The sequence below is a fragment of the Plectropomus leopardus genome, chromosome 19, assembly GCF_008729295.1.
Source record: "Plectropomus leopardus isolate mb chromosome 19, YSFRI_Pleo_2.0, whole genome shotgun sequence".
NCBI classification, from domain to species: Eukaryota; Metazoa; Chordata; class Actinopteri; order Perciformes; family Serranidae; genus Plectropomus; species Plectropomus leopardus.
Genome location: NC_056481.1, coordinates 3287385 through 3313565, shown reverse-complemented (window position 1 = coordinate 3313565; position 26181 = coordinate 3287385). Strand labels below are relative to the sequence as shown.

Sequence of the window (26181 nt, the reverse complement as noted above, 5' to 3'; positions counted from 1 at the left end):
ATGCTGTGTGAAAACCACTTTGCACTGCTTCAACATCCTTTATCCCTTCAGATTTGATTTTTCAGTCTGAAATAAGCTTTAAATCACAAAGAAACCCCCCTTTCTTACCGTCAGATCACTGAGTACAAAGGTAGCACAGAGCTCCAGAATGAAAGGGGATTTTATTTTAAGCAGATTTAATCCTTTGTTACAGGAGCTCAAACTGCTTTTTATGGTGCAGCTTCAATGAATTCTTTTTTCTTTATTTCTAGATCATTTTTACAATAATTTAAAGTCTAAATATGTAGATTCCTGATATTACCTTTCACTCTGCATCGCTGCTAAATTGGCCTTTCCATCGTAGCCAGCAGAGGGACACACCATGGAGATGCCGTGCAATGCCATGCACATTCCTCCGCCCACAGAGCCGAAGCAGTGGTACATCGGCACGGGGAGGCAGACTGTGTGATGCTGTGGGACAAAATCAGGACTTTAATGACTCATTCATGGGTTTTTATAGTTTTTAACAACAATGGCGGTGCATGGTACAGAGGACGAAGATATATCAGGCTCTGATAAACTATACTTCCATACACCAAACTCACTTCTTTATTTTGTCAACTCTCTAAACAGAACAGCAATCTGAATTATGTGATTTGGACATGAGATCCACCTTCCATGCGTATCCCACTCTGTTGCCAATAAAGAAGGCGTTGTTGACGATGTTGTGATGAGACAAAGTGGCACCCTTTGGAGCTCCAGTTGTTCCCTAAAAACAGATATTAGAAATAAATTACAGCATTTAGGAATCCGTGAAAACAGTTCGTTTTTTTTTTTTATTTTTATTTTTCTATTAACACAATGATGTCAACAGTCATTTTACAAACAGATTTTTCCTTCTTTGTAAATACGGCTAAAAGTAAAAAATTACAAAAAGAAAATAATAATAATACTAACTTTTTTGGAGCCAAACTTTTTGTTTTCTGTAAATGTTTAAAAATGAAAGTAAATAACTGTACGATCAGGGAAGACTTTTGTGATTTCCTGAAGTTGCTGCTGCAACTAACAATTTTAGTAACTGATTAATTTTACAGTTATACACTCAATTTATCAAGTAATTGTGAAAAAAACAAAAAGTAGCAAAACATCAATCAATTAGTTGACTTTTTAGCTCTATTTGCAGTTATTGGTTATTTAAATGTATATGTGTCCTATTAAAAGTGGTATGTTGTATATCATAAATATTTATCTTATTAATTCATAATTTTGTCATAAATAGAATAAAACAAGGATGTATTTTGTGTGGCGCAAGACAAGTTTTGGATTTTTATGACTGTATTTTAAACAATAATTAAATCAATGTAAATTCAAGTTTTCCAAACATTCTCTTAAATATGTTTATATTTATTCACATATGGTCTGTATACTATATAGTTTATAGATGGATAGGTGTACATAGTTTGAAATTTATTTAAAAATGTAAGCGGGTTAATTATTTGTCAATAACTGATTAAGAAAGGATAGGATGTAATAAGTTTGCAATTCTTCCTACTCCTTTTCGGACATGTCTGTATGTTTGTGTATGTTTACATGTTCGTTCTTTATTACATGTTAGAAATAAAATTCAATTCAAATCAATTTAATTAAACTCAGTTCAAATCAATTCAATTCAATTCAAATCAGTTACATTCAATTTAATTTAATTCAAACTATTTCCAGGCCTGCAAAACTTTTTTTTTTATAACTCTTACAAGAATTTCATGACCATGCATGTGAAAAATAAGAGAAAAGTTAACATGTCTGTCTCAGGACTGCTGTCAGAGCAACTTTTTAACTGTGTGGGCTTTTTTTGCATGTTAAAAGTTGAAATGTGTGTGCGGTCAAATAAGAACGGGGGGCTGTGATCCGCAGGACATCCTGCCAGAGGGGAAGAAAACATGGAACAACATCAAGTCAAGAGCCTCAGATAGCAGCATGTTGCAGCTTGCACAGACACCGGCAGGCCTCCCTGACATTCCTTCAGGTCAGCACGAATTATGCAACAATTACCGAAGTGAACTGGATGTTTATCGGGTCGTCGAAGGAGATTTTCCTCTGCAGATCCTGAAGCTGCTGCATGTACTGGCTGCTGCCCGCCTGCATCACGTCCTCAAAGTGAAACATTCCTGGTTGTCGATTATCCAGAACAATCACAGAGCGGAGGTCTGGAAGTCTGAGGAGAAAAACCATAAACAAAGAAATGTGGGTCATGCTGTGAAACGCTGGAGCTCTGATTTACGCAGTAATTCTGCAGCTTTGACTCAGTTTCTCTCCGTTAACCCTGAGATTTCTTTCAAAAACACGGGGAATTAGAAACTTAAAAAGAAATTATCCAAAAACTGGCAAAACAAACTGTAAATAGTACAACAAAAATCCCTAAAAATTAGAAGAAAAAAACAAAGAAAAAAAGTGAAAAAAGAAGAAACAAGGAAATGACTTGAAATGCTTAGAAAAAAATTACATAAATAAATACAGCTCTGTAAAATAATTTTAAACAAATAATTGTGATCATTTTAAAGAGTGGTGAGAATACAAGTTTTCCAAATCTAGTTATTTTCTGCAGTATTTTTAACAGTTCTTGCAGAGTTGCTCATTGCCTTTTCCCCATGTTTTCAAAAGCACACTCTCTCGTTTTATTGGTAAAGTGATCATCACACAGCTGCACCTGGCGCTCCTGATGTCTCCTGGGGTGGAAGACTCGATCTCTGGACAAATCTTTCTCAGCATGTCGCAGTATTTCTGAGTCTTGAACTGCGAAGGGCAAACTACGGCTTTACATGCGACCTGTGGGAAGAGGAGCACAGGATTCTCCTTAATGTGACGCAGTTCATTTTATTTACACAACCCAACATCACAAGCAAGTCTCTTCATGTCACAACAGTAAAAAACAGCTAAAGTCACCTACTTTCCGCAATGCAAACTCCACCTCCTGCACTTGGTATGCCGGGTTCACAGATACCTGTCAGGTAAAACCAGGAAAATCAGCTCATATATGAGCAGAAGTTGGTGCAGGTGTAACAAACTGCTGACGAGATATCTGTTTTCACCAATATAATTCCAGTTAAAAACGTGTTTGTCCATCACTTTGTGTAACCATTCTCACTGTTATAAATTGAGATCAAGTACATTTGGTGAATAATTGTATTTATTTATCATTTTTTGATTTTTTTATTGAGTTTATCTCAAGCTGTTCAGCATGTATTCAGAATAAGGGGTTGTTTCTCTTTGTTGCGCAAACTGCACACAGTCTGTCTCACCAGTATGATGCCAGCTTTGGCTGTGGCAAACTGGAACAGGGTCCATTCATAGGTGTTGGGTCCCCACATGCCCAGCCGGTCTCCTTTCTGCAGTCCAAGTGCCAGCAGCCCGGCTGCAGCCCGATCCACCTGAGGAGGCATTAAGAAGAATCAGGTATCACATGTTTGTTAAAAAGAGTTAATGAGGAGCCTGTGGTAAAAGATTATTCAGCAGTGCACTGTACTTTTTTACCAAAAGTGTTTTGGTTTTGGCCATTAATCTGTCATGTCACTGATCATCACAACATACACCAAACATTACAGCCATAGTTTTCTTCAAAAATACTATTTTGTTAAAAACGCATAAATGTGTGATTTGTATTTTCTGGTTGTAAAAGTAAAAAAAAAGGCATAAAAGTAGTGTTTCAAAAAAGCATCTCATTTAAAGATCCCTTTGACTAGAATTGCTAATCATCTTTTGGCTATTTAAGCATTTTAATTTTTGTATTTTTTAACTTCTGAAAGAATGTTTTTTTCCTCCGTATTCTTGTCATGTATAGTTTTAAACTGTTTTGTGTGCACCCCCACAGTGCAGAATAGTTTCAGACATGCTTTGAATTGTTAGGAGCCTCAAATAAACCACAGGACACATCTTAAGGCAAGAGGTGCTGTAAACAACGCGTTTAGTCGAACTAGTTCACTTTCGTGACATTTATTTTGTAAGTGGTGCTTTTCTTAAACACAACAGAAACAGAATTATATGATTTTTCAAATGATATTTATATTTTTTATTTATTGCTGTTATTATTACAATTTAGATTGCACATTTTAAACTGTTGTTTTATAAATAAACTTATGTACTCAGGTCTCTTAAAAGTGACACCTCAATCTCAAAGGGACTTAACTGATTAAATAAAAAGGTTTATATTCAGTAAATCAATAATCATACATCAGAGGTCAGTGAACCTGGTGATAAAGTTTTCAGTTACAGAGTTTTATATGACAGTTGCTATCTGAACATTGTTCGTCAGTCCCTTCATTTTGCCGGGTTAACGACATCAGCCTGCCGTATCACTTTGAGTCAGTGACGTGTTTCTTAAGGTCACTGTGTGAAAGTTTACACACTGAGCAGGACTGAGCATGCAGGTGACTCTCACAGAGGACATTCCTCACACTGGACATTTTTACGTCATTGCTTTATCGTAGGAGCTGAGCTGGATTTTTTAAGATTAAACAAAAATACACAATTTTGCCATTTGCATGAACACAGCCAAAATGATCAAAAAAATTTGAAATGAAAAGTGCGTAAATTGCAAAAATGCTGTTTTTTTCATTTTGATTTCTTGCCTGTTGTTCTCTTTTTTCAATTTTTTAAAATAATATAAGGTTCTCTGTGAAAAATATAATTTGTAGACTTGCTTCATATGCTAAAAATATACTACAACTCACCCTTTAGCGTAAATTTTGTTTTTTACAAACATTGTTTTCTATACATTTGTACAGAAATTCCTTGCCCTTTACAGTTATATGATAATTCTGAAAACCCAAATAAAAAAGATAACATAAAAATAAATTTAGAAATGTTGAAATATTAATTTAACTTGCTATTAACTGTTATTGTAGAGCTTCATTAGCAGCATCAAGTAATCAGAGGTTTTCCTGGCCAACATTTTGGGAGTCGGGCCTCACTCAGGCTTACGTAACCCTCGGATGTATTGAGTTTTAAGGGGCCTTGTGCAGGGACTCACTCTACATGTTTTTCTTTCTGGTGAGTGGGCGAAACCTTTAACCCTTTGAAATCTGGAGCTACATCACTTTTCTTGTGCTGCTTTCAGATGCTTTTCACAAGTAGGAAAATAAAATTGCATGAAATGAATAGATTTTGAAAATTATTTTTAAAAAGGTGGAAAAAAATGTCTAGAAAAAAAGAAAACTAGGAAAAAACTATATTTATAATTTTCAAAATTATATATTTAAAAATTATGATACAGAATTATTATATTCTACCTGCACTTCTTCCAGGTCATTTCTACCTTTTTTTTTACTTTCTTGTTTTGCCTTTTTTTTTAAAAACTCAGGTGGTTTTATTTATTCATTTGTTTTAACTCATTTCTTGTTAATTCTTCCCATGTTCTTGAAAGAAATCTGTCCAATTTGCACACAGGGTTATTTATGCCAAAAACCTGGGTGTGATCTCGGATGCTGATCTTAAATTCCAGAAGCACATATCTAACATCCTGAAGACTACCTTTTGTCTTTTGTTTTTGCCTTTTCTTTAAAGCTCTTTGAGTTTAGGGCTGTCGTGTTAAATGTGCGATATGTAAACAGATTTGACTTGACAAAAAATATCATTTCATATTTTAAAGATGTTATATTTAAAAGATCTAATGATTTAACATTGTGCAACTTCTGCATTTAGGGGGACATCTTTACATTGTGGAGCCATCTTTACATTGTGAGGACATTTCTGCATTGTGAGGACATCTCTACATTATGGGGACATTTCTGCATTATAAGGACATCTCTACATTATGAAGACATTTCTGCATCCTAAGGAGATATCCAAATTAAGAGAAAATTAATGCATTGTCAGGGCATCTCTACATTGTGGGGCCATTTTTACAATGTCAGGGCATCTTTACATTAAGGTGAAATTTCTGCATTGTGAGGACATTTCTGCTTTGTCAGGACATCTCTACATTATGTTTTAGACAAAATTCAACCAAATAAAAAAAGTGAATACTCTTTCCTGCAGTGGACTGATGTTAAATTCTAACAGATTTTTAGAAGAATATTTAACGAAAACTTCATCTGGAAAATATGCTGAGAATGTGACAGTGCTTGTTTCAGTCTTCCTCTTAGGTTGCATAATGCCAAAAAGTCTCCAACAGGGACGGGGGAGGGGTCACAAATCACAGCTGCTCTAAAGCTGGATTTCTTTGAGTCCACAGTAAATGAATAACTGAAGGCAACTTCAAGCATGACAACAACTTGTTAAAAAGGACATTTGTGATGTTTTATTTTTGTTCACTACCAGTTAATTTAATATGTCTTTTATTCATTTATGCATAGAAAGGCTTGCTTCCAAAAATCAGAAAAGAGGCAGGGTGTTGAAGTTAGTCATCAAAGTGAGGATTAAGGTTCATTTACAACTCTTTCCATTTCACAATCATACAAAGCTGCAGAATGTAGCATTGAGCAATCGTCTCTCCGCCGGCCTTTTCAGAGTCCAGGTGGTACGGTTTTATAGGGCTGGAGTTTGTGCTGTGGAGCAGAGAAGGTGAAGCCAGGCTCATAACTTTCTGTCACTTTATACGGGCTGTAAAGCAACATGTGGGTCAGAGATGTTCCCATCTCAAAAATCATGATTTACTTCAAAGCCCATAAATATTTTTATAAAGCACAACTGCGAAATCAAAGAGGTGATGGTAGAAGAAATTATTTCAGCAACATGTTCTCACACAACGGTGCGTTTTATATCTCGTGAATAAGTGCCCCAAGAATTACCGGTAAGGTTCAATTTAAGAGAAAAATCATAGTTTGGCGTTATCATGTTGCCTACTGAACATAGAGTTATGTAGGTTAGTAGGCTTGGGCAGTATTGTGGTATTACAGTATACTGGGGTATTTAGAAATCCCGAAGGTATGTTTTTTTAATATTGTCATAAATACAGGTGCTCCCCTTTCTGTTAAACTCATTGTATGTAGTGCACAGCATGCACCACCAGAGCTCAGTTTCTGTCTCTACTGGTGGAACAGATAGTTGAGCTGCAAGATATCGGGACACGTAGTGGTGGAGGGAGAAGTTACAGGACTGCAGACAGCCGGTGGCCAGCAGAGAGAGACTGTTAGGAATAACGGCATGTTTTTACATCTGACCAGGTGAATTAAGGATTTATTTCTGCAAAACTGGAGCTGGTGATTGCTGAAACGGTAGATTGGCTAACTAGATTACTAACAAGAGTAACCAAGATGGTTTGGGTGAGTTTTATTTTGTTTCTGTTGAGTTTAAATGAACTGTGTTTGATGAGTTAACAAGGCAGTTAAGCCTCATCAGTCGTCCATGACAGAGAGAAAGCTGAATTCAAAAGGTGTACATTTTATTTCTCTATTAAATAAGTAAAAAAATACTTATATTTATGTATATTTATTAGTCTGAAAGGGTGAAAGTAAGCATCATACTGGGCCAGTGTAAAGGTATGAGGGTTAGGTTTAGGAAAAGTTTTAAACTTTTTATATAATAACACTGAATACTGTAGATAATTGGCAATAGCTCAATTAACAAGTTGCTTAAAAAGGTATTCAGAATTGTGGCCCTTTTGACTGTGGATCACAAAAATTTGCACTTACCACCTCTGTTGTAATGCTTTGGGAACTTTATCAGAACAGTGTTTATTTAGGCAACTTATCGAGTGGCTCCACCAGTACATCCATATGTAGTTAGCAAAAAGAGCTAACCCAGGGGCTACTTTCTGTATTTACTTTTATTTGGACTCAATGAGTGCAAAGTTATCATGCCCTACAGTCAGGAGCAACAGCAAAAAAAGAAGAAGAAGCAGAAGAAGAAGTTTCCTCCCAGGACTTCCATATATAGTTGTAGATGTTCCAACATTTGACCTAAATCAACCTGTTGAATTCAGCGGGGATGGAGGCAGACACACCGACCGGACACAAACAATATACTTAGAGGAAAAGACTCACATCCTGCTGAAACTGTGCAAAGGTCTTGCGGACTCCGTCTTGTAGAAAGACCAGCGCCTCTCGGTCGGGCCAGCGCTCCACCGTCCTCAGCAGGGTCTCTCCGACTGTCATGTGGAGCAAAGGTTTGGAGGAAGTGCCGTGGGCGTAGCTGGTGGTGAGAGTTGGGACGACTGGCAGAGAGTCCACATGAATGCCACTGCAGGAAAACAGAAGTTATTTAACCGTGGGGTCAAATCATATTTAACACAGGCCTGTATACGTGTGCACAAAAAGAAGACTTCAGCATAGGTATTAGGTAATTTTTCATACCTTTCTGAAATTTTAACGGATATATGACATTATAAGTGAGCAGCACTAACCCCGCCCACCAGCCGCCCAGGCGGCGAGCGCGCCATTTACTTTCAGCTTTTCAGACTAATAAATACACAATAGAAACCAACAAAAAGTTAAGAAAAGTAATGTTCTAACAACTATTTTCTTTATGAAACAGAAAAAATACAATTGTACACCTTATGAATTAAACTTTCTTTCTGTAACACAAGACTAACGGGGCTTAATTGCCTCATTAACTATACATTTTATAGACTAAAGGACTGATCTATTCATTTAAAAAAAAAGAAAAATTAGAAGATTAATCTACAATGAAAACAATAGTTTTTCCCCCCAATTCAAATTAAGAAAATTCTGAAATAATCTTGTTTGGATTGCTGAAGTAATAAATAGAGCCGTCAGTTGGGATCAACTTCCAATCTTACTCTTAACCATTTATTTATTCAGTTGGATCCCCATTAGCCTCTGCCAGGGTAACAACCACTATTCCTGGGGTCCAGTCATGACATCATAATGTAAAACAAATATGTAATTTAAAATCCAAGCCAAAAAGGAACGAAAAATGACAAAAAGAGGAAAACTACAAAAAGAAAAGAAAAAAACAACAATCGGCCAAAGAAAAACACAAGAGGACACAATTAAATTACTTGGACTGTTTTATCCACTTCATATTGTTTAAGACTTGTGCAGAATTGGTTATTGTAATTCTTGGATATAGTCCCAATCCCCTTTATTTAGATTTGAATCAAAAGTGTGTATTTGCTGTCCGAACCGTCAAAGTCTACAAGTGAACAGCCGCTTTATTTAAACTTGAGCTGAGCTTTAAATCTCTAGAGACTCAACATCAATTGTGTTATGAATCATAATGTTACCTAATCCTGGTTCAAACCGGTTCAGCTGTCGTTTCACGTTTTTACACAGAAGCATAAAAAAGGACACGTCTCTGAGCTGTAGATAAGGGAGCAACACGAGTGCAACCTTTTATCTTTATGATGCAAATCAAGAAAAACGATGCGTAGTAGAGCTGCCGACACTTGTGATGATGGTATTAAGGTTTTGTTCACAGAATTAAGGTGGATTATGCCCCATCAGTTTCTGTCCACTGAACATGTTTGTTTTTGTCACTGGCAGACTGTTATTTTAAGTGTCTGACAACATTATGGAAATGATCTCTGCAAAGATAGAACATTTTGTAAAGACTAAGATCCTTTTTGTTTACCAAAAAGCTATAACCCAAACCCACCAGACTCCATTTAAATAAACATCATTTTAGCGTGTATAAATGCAGCATATTTTCACATCCAACTGTGTGAATCAAGGGTTAATTTCAAGCAAACCAGATATGGTGATTGTTGGAACAGAAGAAAAACAAACCAATAGGTGTTTTTCTGAGTTTTATTTTGTTTCTTTTGACTTTGACAGACATGTGTTTTATGGTTATAAAATCATTGTTTATTTAAATGGAGTCTGGTGTTTTTGATGATGGTCATATTGAGGCTGTTTCTAGTAGAAAATAAAGAATCTTACTGTTTTACAAAAAAGTTGTAAAATTGAAAAACAGCTTTTGAAATTGCTCCAGTGTTGAGCGACAGCGCTGCAGCGGTGAAAACAGGCTGCAGGTTAATCCCTGCAGGCAAGTGTTTGTTTTTGCCATTGACTGACTCCTATTTTAATTCTGTGTCTGACAACATTATGGAAAGGTTGTCTACAGAGATAGACCTTTTGATTCAAGAGTAAGATCATTTTCGTTAAAGCATGAACAGCCCCAAAATTGAAATCAAAACAAAACAAAACACTAGACTCTGTTTAAATAAACTGTACTTTTATATTCGTCAAACACATTACAATCAAAGTCACTTTTATTTTCCAAATCATCATAAACATTTTAATTATAGCAGTTTTAATGTATTCTGTTTCTACTCAGTACTAAACACTAACAAATACTAATATCTTTAGCATGACAATTAATAATTAAAGCAAAAAAAAAAAGACTTCCAGGGTAAATACGGTGCCAGAGTGCATAAAAAGCACCAAAATAAAGTTTGGGCATTTAAAGCAGAGAGAAACATGGCCCTTTATTTGATTATAAGAAGTGCACTAATGCAAATTTTAAATATGCTCTTAGATTTTTTAAAAGGAATGAGAACACACTGAGGTCTGACTCACTTACAAGGAAGTTGCGAAATAATAGCTACAATGATTTTTGGAAAGGTCAGCGCCTTGAATAAATGCAACGCCTCTCAGCTGACAAACACTGATGGAGTAAGTGGCTCTGATGAAATCTGTCAGCATAGAGAGGAATCCAGGTGTGACTGTTAATTCACAAGAAGCAGTCTCTGAGCTAAAAGATAACAGGGCGTGCCACACGGATAACATAATTGCTGAGCACTTAAAATTTGCAAGTAAGAAACTGTATGTTTTGTCAGCTCTGTGTATCACAAGTTTTTTAGTCCATGGAGTCCTGCCAGACTCTATTTTATTCGTTGTATTAGTGCCTGTTATTAAAGATAAGTCTGCGAAACTGAACAGCTCAGACGACTACAGGCTCATAGTCCTGTGCAGTATTTTATCCAAAGTGCTGGAGAGTCCTCTCGTCCAGGCTGGAGCAGGACATCTGCACTGCTGATAATCACTCTGGCTTTAGACGTGAAAATGGCACCGATGTGTGCATTTTTGCTTTAAAGGAAATCCCTGACAAATATCACAGGCAAAATTCCACAGTGTTTGTTTTACTGATGCATCGAAGGCTTTTGAGCGTGTAAATCATGAGAAAGGGCGGTTCCTGGACTCCCTGTAAGGATCCTGGTGTTTTGGTATGCACATCAGACAATGCAAATAAAATGAGGATGAGTTGTCGATGCAGTTGAGCAGATGTCACTCTGGGTGGATGGTCGGTAGCTCTCTAATAAATCACCTGATGTATGCAGAGGATTTGGTCATTTTGCTGGACTTCAACAGTTATTGAGAGTCTGTTCACAGTATGGCGTGGATTTTGACATCAAATATAACGCGAATAGGAGCAATATCATGATTATCAGAAGTAAGGAAGACAGAAAATTGGTATTTCTCAGATAAGAGGGATGTACTCAGACAGAGCTGGAAGTTATACGCACAAGGTAACGTGCTGGTTCGTAAATTCAGTATGTGTACGAAGCCCATGAAAATCTGTTTAAAGCCTTCTGTATACAACTCATCTGTGGTGTCGCTACAAAAAAGGCAGCTTGCAGAGACTGGCTGTGGCTTGTAAGTTTTTGTGAAAGCCAAATGTTTGCCAATGTTGGTGTTCCTACTTGTTCTGTTTTAATAGGAAATCTGATTTACAGGTATATATGTAGAGTGGGAAAATCTGAAAATGGCATTATTTTGGCTCTAGCCAATCCTGAGCTGAGCTCTGTGAGGTTTGAGTCATTTGGAGCCACTGATGTTCATGTCTGTATGTCAATGCTTGATTCACTGTACATATATATGATTTATATATATGTTTTATTTTCTTTAGTTTTACCTATGGTCCTCTCTTTGAGCTGAATCCTTAATAAAATTTTGAACTGAATTAAATTGAAAATAGAGAATCCCCTACAGAGGTCCTCAAAACCTCCCCCTGTTAAAATGCGGCTCCAAACTGACTCTGAATCAGTGCTTCGAGTGGATTCATTCATTGTTTAAAGGTATCACAGGAGTGCGGGGTGGACAAAATAATGTGAACAACATGAAATAAGATCACCATGTTGTAAGAACTATTTTTATATGCCACTAATGTTGGAGTGCAAAACAACACACTGGTGTTTATTCAGTCTCCTCCCCCTCCTGTCCCAATGAGCACGAGCTCAGTTCGTCATTTAACTGTATTATTTCTAATATTTCCACACAAAAACAGCGGAGACGTTTATGATGGGAGTACAGTGCTGACTGGAGATTGTGCAACGTTAAATACGCACGCATGTTCGGTAGAATTAATAAACCTGTTAAGTCATGATATCATATAATCTTTCCGAGCAGCCGCGGTGATCTTAGTACATAATCAACAAAGTTACATGAGGTGTTTTTTAAGTATTGGAGAAAAAATCGCTTTAGCAGCCACAGATTTTTTTTATGTAAAGTGAAAATAAACCCGACTGAGCATTATTGTCATTATTTAGGTATTTTCTAAGTATTTGCGTTAATGTGACTTACCGACTCGCTGCAGGGAGTCCCGGATGACATGTCCATGGTCTTTGCAAAACTTTTAAGGATCTGGAGAAAACGCGGTTGTTCCGCAGAGACTGAGAGCGCAGGACAATCCGGGGGATCATTGTGTGCAGCCGCAGCTCGCCGCGCTAAAACACACACAGAGCAGACTTTCAATTTTGGTACAACTTTTTCAGATTACCTGTTTGTGTCTGTGTGTGTGTGTGTGCACGCACCGCAGCGGAGACCCGCGGGGACAGAGGACAGCAGGGAATTTACTTTTCTTAGCTGGTCTGCAGCGATTGGCAGCTCCTCGCTCGGACCTTGATCTCTCTCTCTCTCTCTCTCCTCTCTCACACACACACACACACACACACACACACAACAAACAAACACACACACACACACACACACACACACACACACACACACACACACAGACAAACACACACACACACACACACACACACACACACACACACACACACACACACACACACACAAAAACACACACACACACACTGGAGGCACTGGTCCCTTCCTGGTGGGAGCGTCCTGCAGATAAAGCAAGATCAACACTGCACAATAACTTCAGTATTTTTCATCCTGCACTCTATTTTCACAAGTTTTTGTGACAAATCAGAACAACAGTTTGTGAAACCGCTCTAATTTTGAGCTACAGTGAAATCCCTGCAGGGAATTTACCCTTCAATGGAAAGAAATTATTTTATATGAGAGTTTTCATGTCATTGAACTCCACTTCTATATCAAAACTACAAACTTACAATAATATTAAGCCTTTAAAACCTGCGCAAATTGGCTTGATTTCTATTGAAAGTATGGAGAAATGGTAGAGACAAACTTGACAAGAAATGACAAAAATGAGCAAGAAATTTGTGAAAAATTACAATTACAAGAAAATTACATCACACACAAAGAAAGAAAAAAGCAAAGAAATAAAGAAGAAGGTGCTCTTCACAAATATTCAAAACTTTGAGCCATAACCAAATTAGTTTGGTTTCTATAAAAAAAAAACCCGGTAAAAAGCAAACAATGCGCAAGAAATTAGTAAAATGTTACAAGAAAATGAGCTCAAAAAAAAAAAAAGGGCAAAGAAAAAAGAAAGCAAAACAAAAACAAGGAAATGACATGACTTTTCTTTTCACATGCGGCTTTTTAGACACCTTTAACAAGTATTTAAACCTTTCAGCCCTGAGCAGACTGGTTTGATTTCTCCTGAAAAAAGGAAAAATGGTGAAGAGCAACTTGACAAGAAATGACCCAAACCAGAGCAAGAAAGTTACCTGAAAATTAGTACACAAAAAAACTGAAAGAAAGAAAAAAGCAAAGAAGAAAGAGAGCAAAACAAACATGAAACGACATCGATTTACTTGTTTTGTGCCTTTTTTGCCTTTTTTTTATATTTTTGAGAGAAATGAAGGTTCAAATGGTTCCGACAGGCTCAGATTATTATTCCAACTGTGTGACAACAAAAAAATGTGATGTTTCTTCATTCACTTTATTCTCTGAAAAATAAAATAAATATATGCATGAACTAATCAGCATGCATGTTCGTCAACTTTTACCTTGCAAATGTCAAAGGGTAAGTTAAAAAATGAAGCTTCTCTGTAATTGTTGTGCAAATGACAAAGTGCTGCGTCCTCCTGCCGGACAAACTCACACAAGAAAACAAACAAAAACAGTGGGAGAAAATATATCATCATATTTTACTTAAGCAAAAGTAGAAAAATCAAAATGCAGGTTCTGCTTTCAACATTTCACTCAAATAAAAGTAAAACACATTAAAACCAAGTAAAGTATCAAAATCCACAATAGAGGCATCTTTTCACTAAATTATTAGTCACAAAAAACATTTTTTCACTCAAAAAAGTGCCAGCTGATGAATCAAATACATTAAATATAAAACACTGTCTCATTTTCACTCAAACCGTTTCTCCTCCTTTTCCACAGAACAAGACGACGGAGACTTTTTTGCACGTTTGTGCCTTTTCAGAGTTTCCCCCGAATCTGCTGTCGTGTTTGGTGGAGGAAGCGTCACTGTTGGTTGATGACACAGACATTTTGTCATCTAATGTAATTTAACTGTTTTTACAATGACTGCACGTCTGGAAGAGGGATCCCTCCTCAGCTGCTCTTCCTGAGGTTTCTACCATTTTTGCTCCCCATTATAAGGGTTGATCTTAACCAGGATCAGACTCATAAACAGGTTATTAATATAAATGTGGCCGCACCCAACGTTCACGCCACTGAACTTATAAACTATAAACTTCAGATACGAGGAAACGTTTAATTTTCGACATCAAGACCAGAAAAGACTGACCTCAGAAACCTTAAATTTAAGCTTCATCACAGGAGTGATGTGACGTGAAAACCTTGTTATGAGGACAAATATAAAATATTAAAATATAAAGCATGCATTTTACGTCACGTTCAGGAGCCGCACAAAATGTTTCTGAGGGCCGCCTTTGGCCCGCGAGCCGCACTTTGAGCAACGCTGCACAGAAGCAACTTCTGAGACATAAATATAACTCATGAACATATTTTGCACCAATAAAACATGCAGAGAGCATCTTTGAGCCGAGTTGGTTTTCAAAAATTACAGTTTTTGAAAAATCAAAAATTACTAAACATACTGTGTAAAAACATGCAGACCACAGTCCTTCACTCACTGGGCGGTTTTTGTGTTGATCGTCCCTCAGAAGATGAAAAACAGGAAGGTTAGCAGGTCACGATGATTTCACACGCTTCGTCATCTGAAGTCACTTATTGCGACTAAAATTCATTTAGAAACCTTTCCTCCGCCGACTTGAGAGAACAGTTCCTCTTTCAGGCGATGGTAGCGCCCTCTCTTGGCCATGGCTCCTGGTGCGTCCCCTCCTCCACGATCTCTCCCTTCTCCATGAAGATGATGTGATCCGCCTTCTCCACCGTCTTCAGCTGATGAGCCACCACCAGGACGGTCCGGCCGCACGCCACGACCTCCTGCAGCACCTGAGGCGCACGGAGAAACACTGATGCACCGAGTCACAAACACTCTGCGATACCGAGCGTAAAGGATAAAGAAGGAAAATAATAAAATAATAAAATACGTAACATCGAGGAGGTAAGAACTCCAGAAACAGTATAAAGACCATCACGTTTGGGACTGTGGTCCTCGATGCCTTCGAGTGTTGCTGAATTTTTAACCTCTTCAGACTGTTTCGTTCTCCATGGCTGCAACAGATTATTTTCAACTACATTCACTTGATTTAGGGCTGTAATACCACAGTGTGTTAGTGCCACTGTAAATTTAAAAAAATAAAAATAGAGGGCAATATTCTGAGAAAAAAAGTCAGAAAATAATGCAAGAAAAAATGCTTCATATCCCCAAAATTTGTGCAACCTAAGCTAAAAGGTAAAAATGAATAATGGATAAAAGTGCTGAAAATGTCATTACAAAAATCACAAAAATCTGACTTTTTTTCAGACTTTAAGCACAAAAAAAACACAAAACATATTGATCCAACATTAACCGTTTGTGAGATTTCAGGATTGTTTCTGACTCATGTGATTCAAAAATTCCAAAACGATGTTAAAAAAAGACACATGTTTAGTGTTTAGCTTTAACTTCAGTCAAAAAACAAAAAACTGTTTGCCCTCCTGTGTGCGGCACACGAAAGGAGGCAGCTGTATTTACGTGGCGGTCCTGCAGCGATCTAAACCGCCCCGTTTACAATGAGGCTGTTTGCCTCTATGGTCATATCAGTGTCAAGGAAACCTGAACCAAACACACCCACAGTCCTGAAGAGAGATTAGCTGATAAGATAAAGGATTTCTGAGAGTGTTTTTGGTTGCAGCTTACGTGGTCCTGAATATTTAGTGTGCTGAGATTGTAAATGTCTGCAGAAAAATTAATTTGTTTTAAAGAAAGTACAGCTTGTTGCAACAACGTCCATCTCTTACATGAAGAGTTTTAGACTTTCTGGTTGGGCAATTGACATATTGAATACCTGAGATTTTTAAAAAGGTTAGCAAATAGATGTAAATAAAAAATAAAATATTTTTCACCGCTCTGCCTTGCTCCCCTCAATGGGCGCCTAGTTAACTTACAACTGAGGTGTTAAACCCTAACCCATAATAAATGGGGGGGGGGGGGGGGGGGGCAAATAGGGAAAATAAGACATAAAAAAAAAAAAAAAGACATAAATAAATGCATAAATAATTACAGAAATTAATGAAAAAATAAATATGTGAAATGGAAAATAAAACGGGAAATTAAATACATAGGGAAATTTATACTAAGTAAATAAGCAAGTGAATAAATAGATAAATAATAATAATAATTATAAAAATAGTAGAGAGAGATAGAGAGTAGAGATAATAGTGAGACACCTGAATGGGACACAGCCATCGTTAACGGGGATCACGTTTAAAGAGGAGGAATATAATCACTGAGCGGGTGCTCCTGTGGCGAAGACACGTCCTGACTGTGTTTTTTACTCACAGCATGCTGCACTTCAACATCCAGTTTGCTGGTCGCCTCGTCCAGTATGACTTGCGGCTCTCGAACCAGAGCTCTGATGATGGCGATGCACTGCTTCTGCCCATCTGAGAGTCTGCCACCACTCTCCCCGACATCTGCAAACACGCACAAGAAGATTATTCAGGTAATAAAAACATCAAAATGTTTTTTTTTTAAATCGATCATGGTTGTAATACTGCATCATCACGACCTGCTGATCTCCAGCTGGACACCTCGAGCTGCAAACAAAGATTTTCCTCACATCGAATCACATCTGCTGTCTGTTAAAAGTTAATATTTAACTCATTTCGAATCATATGTCTGTTAGAGTTTCCATTATACAGTACACAGTACACAGTACACACAGTACACAGTACACAGTGCATCTCTCTGTTCAGGTTTTAGCTCAAAAAATTAACCTGTAAAAAGTTTACTTGTTACTTTGGTATCATTTACTGACTTGTATATTTTCCGTGTCTGTTACAGCAGCAGACTACGCCTGTAACAGACATATTAACCCTTTGAAACCTGAGTAAAGCAGTTTGATTTCTTCAAAAATATGGGAAGACGGCAATGAGAATGAGAAAAACATAACCCCAAAATTAGCAAAGAAATTAGTATATAGTACAAGAAAATTACCAGAAAATTACTCTAAAAAACAAATAAATAAATAAAACAAAAACAGTTTTTTTTTTCTTTTAAAACAGTGTTTAAATTTACAATATTTTTTAACATAATTTTCAAATATAGTCTTCCCTAGCTGTTCTCTTTTAGACATTATTCCTTTGCTCTTTAAAAATAACTTTAAGAGCTATTTATTTTTTGCATTTCTTGAAATATTTATGACCAAGTGCTCATTGACTTTTTCCTACACTTGTAAAAGATATCACGCAAACTGCTGAGATTCCAAACACTTAAATAATCGTGAAAAGCCTCTAAAACTGGCACACGGAAAGTGATGTTGCTCCAGGTTTCAAAGGGTTAAGGTGCTTTAGTGTTGTTGATGGAAAATAAAAACAACATTAAAATATTGGCATTAGACCGTTTAACTTCACCCTGAACAGGATGGAGTTAAAAAACAAAGTAAAACTGTATTTGTAGCATTCAGAGCAGATCCGTTTTAATGAGTCTTGTAACAAACGCATATTTATACGGATTTAAATAAACTCTACAGATTATCTTTATCTATATTTACACGTATTTCTGCACCTCTGTACCTGTGTCATATTTATCCTCCAGTTCAGAGATGAAGTTGTCTGCTTTCGCCTTCTTTGCGGCTTCCTTCACCTTCTCCGTGGGGCAGTCCTTCAGGCCGTACTCAATGTTGTACCGCAGAGAACCAGAAAACAGCACAGGATTCTGGGATACCAGGGCCATCTAAATACATAACGTTCAAAAAAAACGCACTGTTAGATCAGTGCTGGTTGACAGCATTAATCAATGCAGCGCACACGCAGTGCAAAAATAATTCTTACGTGCTTGTGTGATTAAAAAATGGGTAATATGGTATTTACAGCTCCTATTTAATAAGCTTAATTAATGTGTTAGTCTTAATATTCAGTTTTGTCTTTAACTGCAAGCAACAGTGCAGTTAAAATCCCCCCACTGTATCAAAATATGACAGCAGTGACACAATTTTTCCATAAAGAGTTTTTGCTATTTTCAATTTCAATGTGTGCTTTTTGAGGGTTAATAGAAAACTACCTTGTGAGGTCAGATATAGAGAGGTGATCTATAAGTAAACTTTACTTTCATGCAAAAATCGACACAAAGCGAGACTTTAAAAAAAAAAAAAACATTGAGCATTCACGAATGGATTTGTTGCAGAGATTTAAGCGTCCTCGCACGGAGCCGTCTGTACCTTTTGATGGAGGTATTTGTGTTTGTAACGGTGCAGCGGTTCTCCGTCCAGCAGGATCTGTCCCCTCTGAGGTTCATACAGCCTCTTCAGGAGGCTGACGCAGGACGTCTTCCCGCTGCCGGAGGGACCCACCAACGCCGTCATCTTCCCCGGCTGAAGCTCCAGAGAAACTGACTGAACAGAACACGTTCACCATGATCTGGATTAACCTTTAACCCATTTTAACCCTTTGAAACCTGGATCAAGACCAGTTTTCTTGTGTGTTCAGATGACTTTACAAGCTGTTTGGCACTTTGAAAACTGGTGTGATTTCTTTTGAAAACATGTATAAAAAGGCAATGACAAACTTGGGAAGAAATGTCCCACAAATTGCAAGACATTTTACCTCATTTTTTTTCAAATTTAAAAATGTCCAGAAAACTATATTTAGAATTGTGATAATTTTCTATTTAAGATTATGTTATAGAAAAAAAAAAAAATAAAATAAAATATATATTTTTTATATTTTATTTTCAATTTTTTCTCTATTTTTAGGTAATTTTATTGTAACTTTTTTATTTTTTTTTGGCTAATTTTTGGACCATGTTTTATTACGTTGCTTGTTCCTTTCTTTTTTTGAAAGAAACAGAATCATTTAGAAATTTTTAAAAAAGGGGGAAATGTCCATATTTATAATAATTTTATATTGCATTACTGAAAAAATATATAATAAAATATATAAAATCAATACCCATATATTTTTTAAATTTCAGCACTTTTTCAATTTCTTCTTATTTTTGGGTAATTTTATTGTAACTAATTTTTTGCTAATTTTTGGACCATGTCTTGTGTTGCTTGTTGCCTTCTCGCAATGTTTTTGAAAGAAACAGAACCAATTTGCTCAGGTTTTAAAGGGTTAAACATAACGACCCTGCAGTGTCGGCGTGTGAAACAGTTACCTTCAGAGCTGGTTTATTGTCAGTCACTGAGGGATACATGAAGGTGACATTTTGGAAAACAACTCTTCCTCCAGCTTGTCCGGCGCTAACTCTCCGGCTGCCTTACACTTTGGTTTTCTGTCCAGATAACTGAAGACTTTGGAAATGACTCCGAATGTGGACACGGTGTCTCCCAGACTATACATAATCTCCTGTGACAAAAATAAAAAAATCATTATTTTATACTTTACAACTCAAACACAACAGAGAGATTCTGCAGTGTGAAATATTCATAACGCAGCTCACCTTTAGGTTGTTTGACATGGGCTTCTGGTACAAGAAGAAGGAGACGAGACTGCCGATACTGAGGCGACCCGACGAGATGAGACCGCGAGCCTGAACCAGCATGAGGATCTTTATACCCAAACTCACCAACTACATGGAAACATAGAGGGGAGTCACTCACAGTGTACTTTAGCCTAATAAAAATACACCGAGCAACAGAAATCACACATGCCCCTCATAAACGTGAGCCAAAACAAAAGATTTTAACATAAATGGAGCAGCACATACATTTCATATGTACAGAGGACCACTCATGCCAGGAAAAATAAATCAAATACAGAAATACATCATTTTAGAACAGATAAAATAATAAAATACACATGGAAATTAAAAAAGTGGAGATACTGTGTCACAATTTTGACTTTTTATGTCATAATTTTTTATATAAAAATTACAATTATGAAACAAAGTCAAAATTATGTATTCCTACGTTTCATTTGGACTTTGTATCATAATTTTTCCATGTATCACATGATGCTGATTTAGTCAAGTTGACTTTCTATCTCAAGATGCAAATTATGTCAAAGTTTTGACTAAATGAGTAAAAAATTTGACATATTATTGTGACTATCTGAAAATTGTGACTTTGTATAACACATATTTGATACAGAAAGTCAATCTTTTGCCAGTATTTCATTATTCTGACTTGAAATATTAAATCTAAGTCATAAATTTGATTTAAAGACTATAATAAGGGCCCTATCATTTTCGGGATGCATGGACAAAATCGCTGATTTTGGCATAATATCTTGTTATTTTCTAAAAAGTGAAGCAGTTTATAAAAATAACTATTTTCCCTGCAATTATCAGCATTTTTAAACAACACCGAGGAAAATAAAATCTGAGTTATCTCATATTCTGACTTTTAAAAAATCAAATACAAATCTTAGTTGTAATTCCTAATTACCATCTCAAAATGAATAAATATACATATTAATTAATTCATATATATATGTATAAATTAAAATTAATTAAAATTAATTATATTTTCTGGTAAAAATGTGCCTCCATACAAATGACCATACAATGAGTTTAAATGTAAATATAAATGCACAGTGCTGCCACCTCACCCTTCGTATAAAGCAGAAAAACGCGCTGTAGATTCCTGAACGTGTCTTCACGGCGCACATCTGGTCCAGAGCCTCGTTGTACCTCCTCAGCTCACCTTTCTCTGCCCTGAAGCTCCGGACCGTGTGAATCTTACTGATGGTCTGGAAAGCCAGGTCTTTGTTCTGAGCGTGGCAGTCCTGGATCTGATCCTTCAGCTCCTGTTCGACAGAGAACACAGACTGACTCGGTGACTGCTGTGCTTTTAAAGCAGAGCGGCGTAAATCTCATCACACTCACCTGAGACAAAGTGTTGTATTTGTTCTGCACGATGGCCAGCAGTGGCATCTCTATGCAGGTGAGCACCGTGAGCTCCCAGGGACAGACCCAGCATCACTCTGAGCATGAGGCAGGTTTTGAACACGCTGCGTGCGAGGGCGTTGGCGTTCAGTGCGACCGTGCGGCCCATCCTGTCCACATCAGAGTGCAGGCGAGAGGAAAGTCGGCCTGAGAGAGGAAAAGGAGAGGGAGAAAGACCACGTTCAAGAGCGGCGTCTCTTAGAGCTCTAATCGGGCCCAAAAAATCAGGTCCAACCCAACATGAACCAGCACAGTTTCTGTCCAAGCCCGAGTCACTACAGCAGCTTTGGGTCCGAGCCCGATTATAAACCCGAATTTGTACTATATAAATAGCCCAATAGTATATCCCATTTTATATAATATAAAATAAACATTTTTTTAATATTAAAACGTGTAGTACTGGCGTGAGAGCTGGAGTGTTGGTGGACTCGCCTGGCTTGCTTTATAGTTAAAGTTTGCTTGCTTGCTACAGTTTATAGATGCAACTACTACAAATAAATGATAGCTACTAGGAAAAATATATAATGTTTTACCGTCAATTGTTGACACTGTTTCCAAACTTTCCGCCATTTTTGCTGCCCTAAAATGTCACGCAAAATTTCCCAATTTCCCTCTCGAAATTCCAACTTTGAAGGGCCATTCATGCGCTCGTAACTCGCAAATACAGGATATAAGATATTTCCGAGGAGCACGTGAAGGCAGCAAAAGTCCATGTTGAGCGCTCAGGATGGGCTGCACTCTGGACTCTGCATGGGGGTCGATGCAGACGTGGGCGACATTCATGTCACGAGGACCAAAGTGAACCCGTGCGCACATTCAGGTGCGTAAACATAAATGAATGCTCATGTGAATGAATGAGAGACAGTGTTTGTGTTTGGCTTTGTAGTGAACTTTCTGCAAGTCTACGTGGAAAAAGGGCTTGACGCGCGACGTGTTGGGCGTGTTGCTCTCACCGGGGTTGTTCTCGTCGAAGAACTGCACCTCCTGCTGCAGGAGGGTGTGAAACAGCAGATGCTTCAGTCTCTTGTTCAGTCTGGTCAGGGTGCACATAAAGATTCCTCCTCTTAAGCCTGAGAACAGAGCGCTGTTGACATAAAAACATCAGAGATGACAGTTTATTTCTCACTGAAACAAAAGACGTTTTTCTAATCAAACAGGTGACAAGTTATGATGTTAATGTTAAACCCAAATAAACAGGAATACTCCCTTATTACCTTCCGAGAGAGAGAAGAGCCAGCTGTCCGACTGTGTAACAGAAGCTGGTTTGAAGCGCTCCACCTCTGAGCATATCAATGACCTTCCCCTGATACAACGGGATAAACGTGTCACCTGTCAGGGAAGATGTACGGCACAGCTAAGGTTAACAGGAAATCATACACACAATGCTTTCAGGACTTAAGTCTTAGTTTAAATAATGGCTTAAAATTTAAATATACTGAAGCTAGAGCCCGGCGATATGGTTTGAAAATAATACTGCATTATTTTTAGGCTGTATCACGATATTTTGAAATTTTCTCTAAACTACTGAAATAAAAATTATTAAATCAACTAGTTTCAAAAAAGTTAAATAAAGTAGCTACATCATATAATAAAGTTAAATAAAATACTGTTATAATAAAGTTAAATAAATTTCTCTTACCATTGTCCAGAAAAAAAAAAAAGTACTGCTATAATAAATAAATCCTGATTATACTGTGTATTTCATACTTACAGATGACGGCTAAGATGAGGGAACTAAAAGCTGCAATCAGATAAAAGGTGTCTGGTTTGAAGTATTTCAGCATCCTTAAAAGCAGCCGCCTGGAATCCAGTTTAACGTTGTCCTTTCTCGGCTTTGAGTCGCCACAGAGGCCCTTTTCCCAAACCACGCAGGCCAGTGACGAGGACAAGGGGCTGAGGAGCAGCATGTTGAAGTCCAAAGATGGTCCCGTGTAAGGCTCCGAGGGAGGCGCCATAAAAACCCGTCCACTTTCCAACACAGGAGACAGAAGGCAGAGGAGAGACACCAGCCTGCGGAGCACAGCCGGGGGCCTCCCGTCAGTCAGTGCGGAGGTGAAAACGAGGAGGACGGCCCACTTTGCTGCCCCGAAAGCCCACACACCTGCCAGCCCTCCACAGCTGGAGCACTCCAGCAGCACCAGTCCAGCCCACAGAGCCAAACACAGCACCGCGTCGAAGACAAGAACCAATAATCCGCACACCGTCACTTCCTTCATTTTCTCCGGCGGACGATCAGACTGCAAGAGGCTGAATCTGATCCTGAAACAACAAAAAGTCTGTTTTATTGATGGTGACACAAGTGGTGGAAAGTAACTGAGTACATATACATCAAGCCCATCAGCAGAACTTTTAGGGACCTTAACTTGAGCATTTCCATTTTATGCTATCTACTGTTATAAATAATAATAATAATTATAATAATAACTTTATTTCTAAAGCACTTTTTCTAAACCAGAGTTACGAAATGCTTCACAATACAATAATGCAATAAAATATATCTTATGAAATGTAATCTTTTAAAGCAGTTGAATTATTTCCTTTGAGCTCATGTCCATTTAACCAGCTAGTACTATTATTAATTAGTTTTTGCCTTGTTTGCCTAATTTGTTCTTGACTATGTTTGTTTGTTTTAAGATTTTTGTATTATTATTATTATTATTTTTTTTTTTGTTATTATTTCATTCAAAAACATAGTGGCATCATGAGAAAATCAAAATCTGAAAAATAATGTGTATATATATATATAGAGAGAGAGAGATAGATAGATATATGTTTGCTGCTGCAAACCACTGACATCCTAGGAAAGTGAAAATTACAAAAAGAAAAAAAATTACTATGTAGTATAACATCATGAAAAAAATGACATTTAAAGGACTGAAATTCTGAAAATTAATAAATGTTTGATATCTATGATTAAGACTGATGTTGGCTTAAAAAAATACCTATTTAAGTAGAAAATAATGTTTATGGATATTTTTAAAAGCTTGATTTTGAAAAGTACATTTTGTGCACACTTTGGTTTGTAATAAAGCCATGAAGCAATAGCTGCATTAAGTATAATCAAACCATAAAAAATAAGAATTTGGGGTGGAATAAATAATAATGCACAAAAATCTATGTTGCTGTAAACCAATGACATATCCCAGGCTGTAATAATTTTTAAGGTAAGGTACTTAATATGTAGTATATTTAAAATAATTCATTTTTGTTTTTGTTTTTTTTTCCATCTAAACACATAGTGGCATCTTTCAAAAAATTACATTTAAAGGTTTAAAATTAACTAAATAATTAAAATTAATAAATATATGATATCTATGATTAAGTCTGATGTTGGTTGAAAAATACTCACTTAAAGTAGATTTAATGTTTAATATTTTTAAAGCTAGATTTTGAGCATTTCGTGCACACTTTAGTTCGCAATAACACCATTAAGTAATTATTGCATAAAGTAAAATAAGAGTTTGGGGCGGATTTCGAAAGGTGACACACATATCGATAAGAAACCAGTCATCGATATTTTAACCCTCGTACTTTCATCGCATTGATTAACAACTTTGTTAGTGTCGTTTTTGGGTAGCATCGTTACTGTAGCTGGTTAAAGTTAGCTCATAACTTCATCAACACGTCCTAACAACATTTTAAAGCAGCTGCTCTCCTAACTGCTGTTTATCTTTTATCTAAACAAACCTGCGACACACTGAATGTCCTTAAAGTTGATGTTACCGTGTTAAATTTGGATGACTCACCGTGTGTTTCACCGCACAGTCCACAGTTAGCTAAAGTTGGTTAGCCGGTTTGTTTTCAGTTTCACTTTCAGTTTGGAGTCACGCGGCTCAGCTGTGGGGACTCCCGAATCACGCAGAAAACACACGACGGAGCAGAAACTGTCCTCATTTTGGATATTTAATGTTATCTCGCTGGGAAAAGGTTTAAAACTTTGTCAAAAGTTGTCCGCCATTACTCATTAACGCCGCAGGTTGGCGACTGTTTACATCCATGGTCTGTGCAGCAGAGAAGAAGAAGAAAGAAACTTAAAAAACTTAGGTCAAAATATCTCGATCGCCCCCTTCTGGCTGACCGCGGTACGAGCCATAAACCACGACCCCCACATGTAAACAAATATATATTTATATAACTCTCTTACACCAATAAGTGCAGTAGGACTTTAGCCAGACGATGTATGGAAGCTCCAAGCGGCCATACATTCAAACATTTTTTTTCGCCCTCCATTTTCCCAAGATAATTATAATTTTCTTTTTATAAAACAAAATTATTTATACCTCCCTTTCAAACAAAATCATTTGTCCCCCAACATTAAACATAAGCAAATAATAAAAAAGAAATCATCCCATCAAACTGTCTTTGTAATTTTCTTTAACTTTTTTTTTGTTGTTGTTTGTAAGAGCAGGAGAGTTCAGCATCGAGTTACATTCAGTCAAGAAAAGATAGAAAGAAGAAATTTGTGAATAAAGAATTTCCCCTATAAAATAAAGAAATTAACAACATAATTCAGGACTCTATTTATTTATTAATTTATTTATGTTAACAAACCAAACGTGCAAAACAGGGTACAGCATAGGCAAAAAAAGCAAGCAAACAAACAAACAAACAAACAATATATCTGACAGATTCAGGTAAAAAAGCAGTACACAAATGATCTGAACATGTTACAGACAAATA

The 26181-nt window shown here is 36.9% G+C and overlaps 1 protein-coding gene and 1 pseudogene across 1 annotated transcript in view; both read right to left on the bottom strand.

Annotated features, from left to right (window-relative positions):
• The window catches only part of acsf2 (acyl-CoA synthetase family member 2), a 31511-nt gene extending 18728 nt beyond the window's left edge, over positions 1–12783 (bottom strand). The window contains exons 1-9 of the mRNA XM_042507448.1: positions 12686–12783; positions 12456–12598; positions 7956–8151; positions 3276–3404; positions 2924–2977; positions 2684–2802; positions 2029–2191; positions 653–748; positions 302–450 (exon numbers count right to left, since the gene is read on the bottom strand). Of these exons, the coding sequence (XP_042363382.1) occupies positions 302–450; positions 653–748; positions 2029–2191; positions 2684–2802; positions 2924–2977; positions 3276–3404; positions 7956–8151; positions 12456–12574 (1025 nt within the window). The 5' untranslated portion in view covers positions 12575–12598; positions 12686–12783. The remainder of the gene's footprint in view (positions 1–301; positions 451–652; positions 749–2028; positions 2192–2683; positions 2803–2923; positions 2978–3275; positions 3405–7955; positions 8152–12455; positions 12599–12685) is intronic.
• Positions 12784–13952: 1169 nt separating this feature from the next.
• Positions 13953–25494, bottom strand: LOC121958495 (annotated as a pseudogene).
• Positions 25495–26181: the final 687 nt, after the last annotated feature.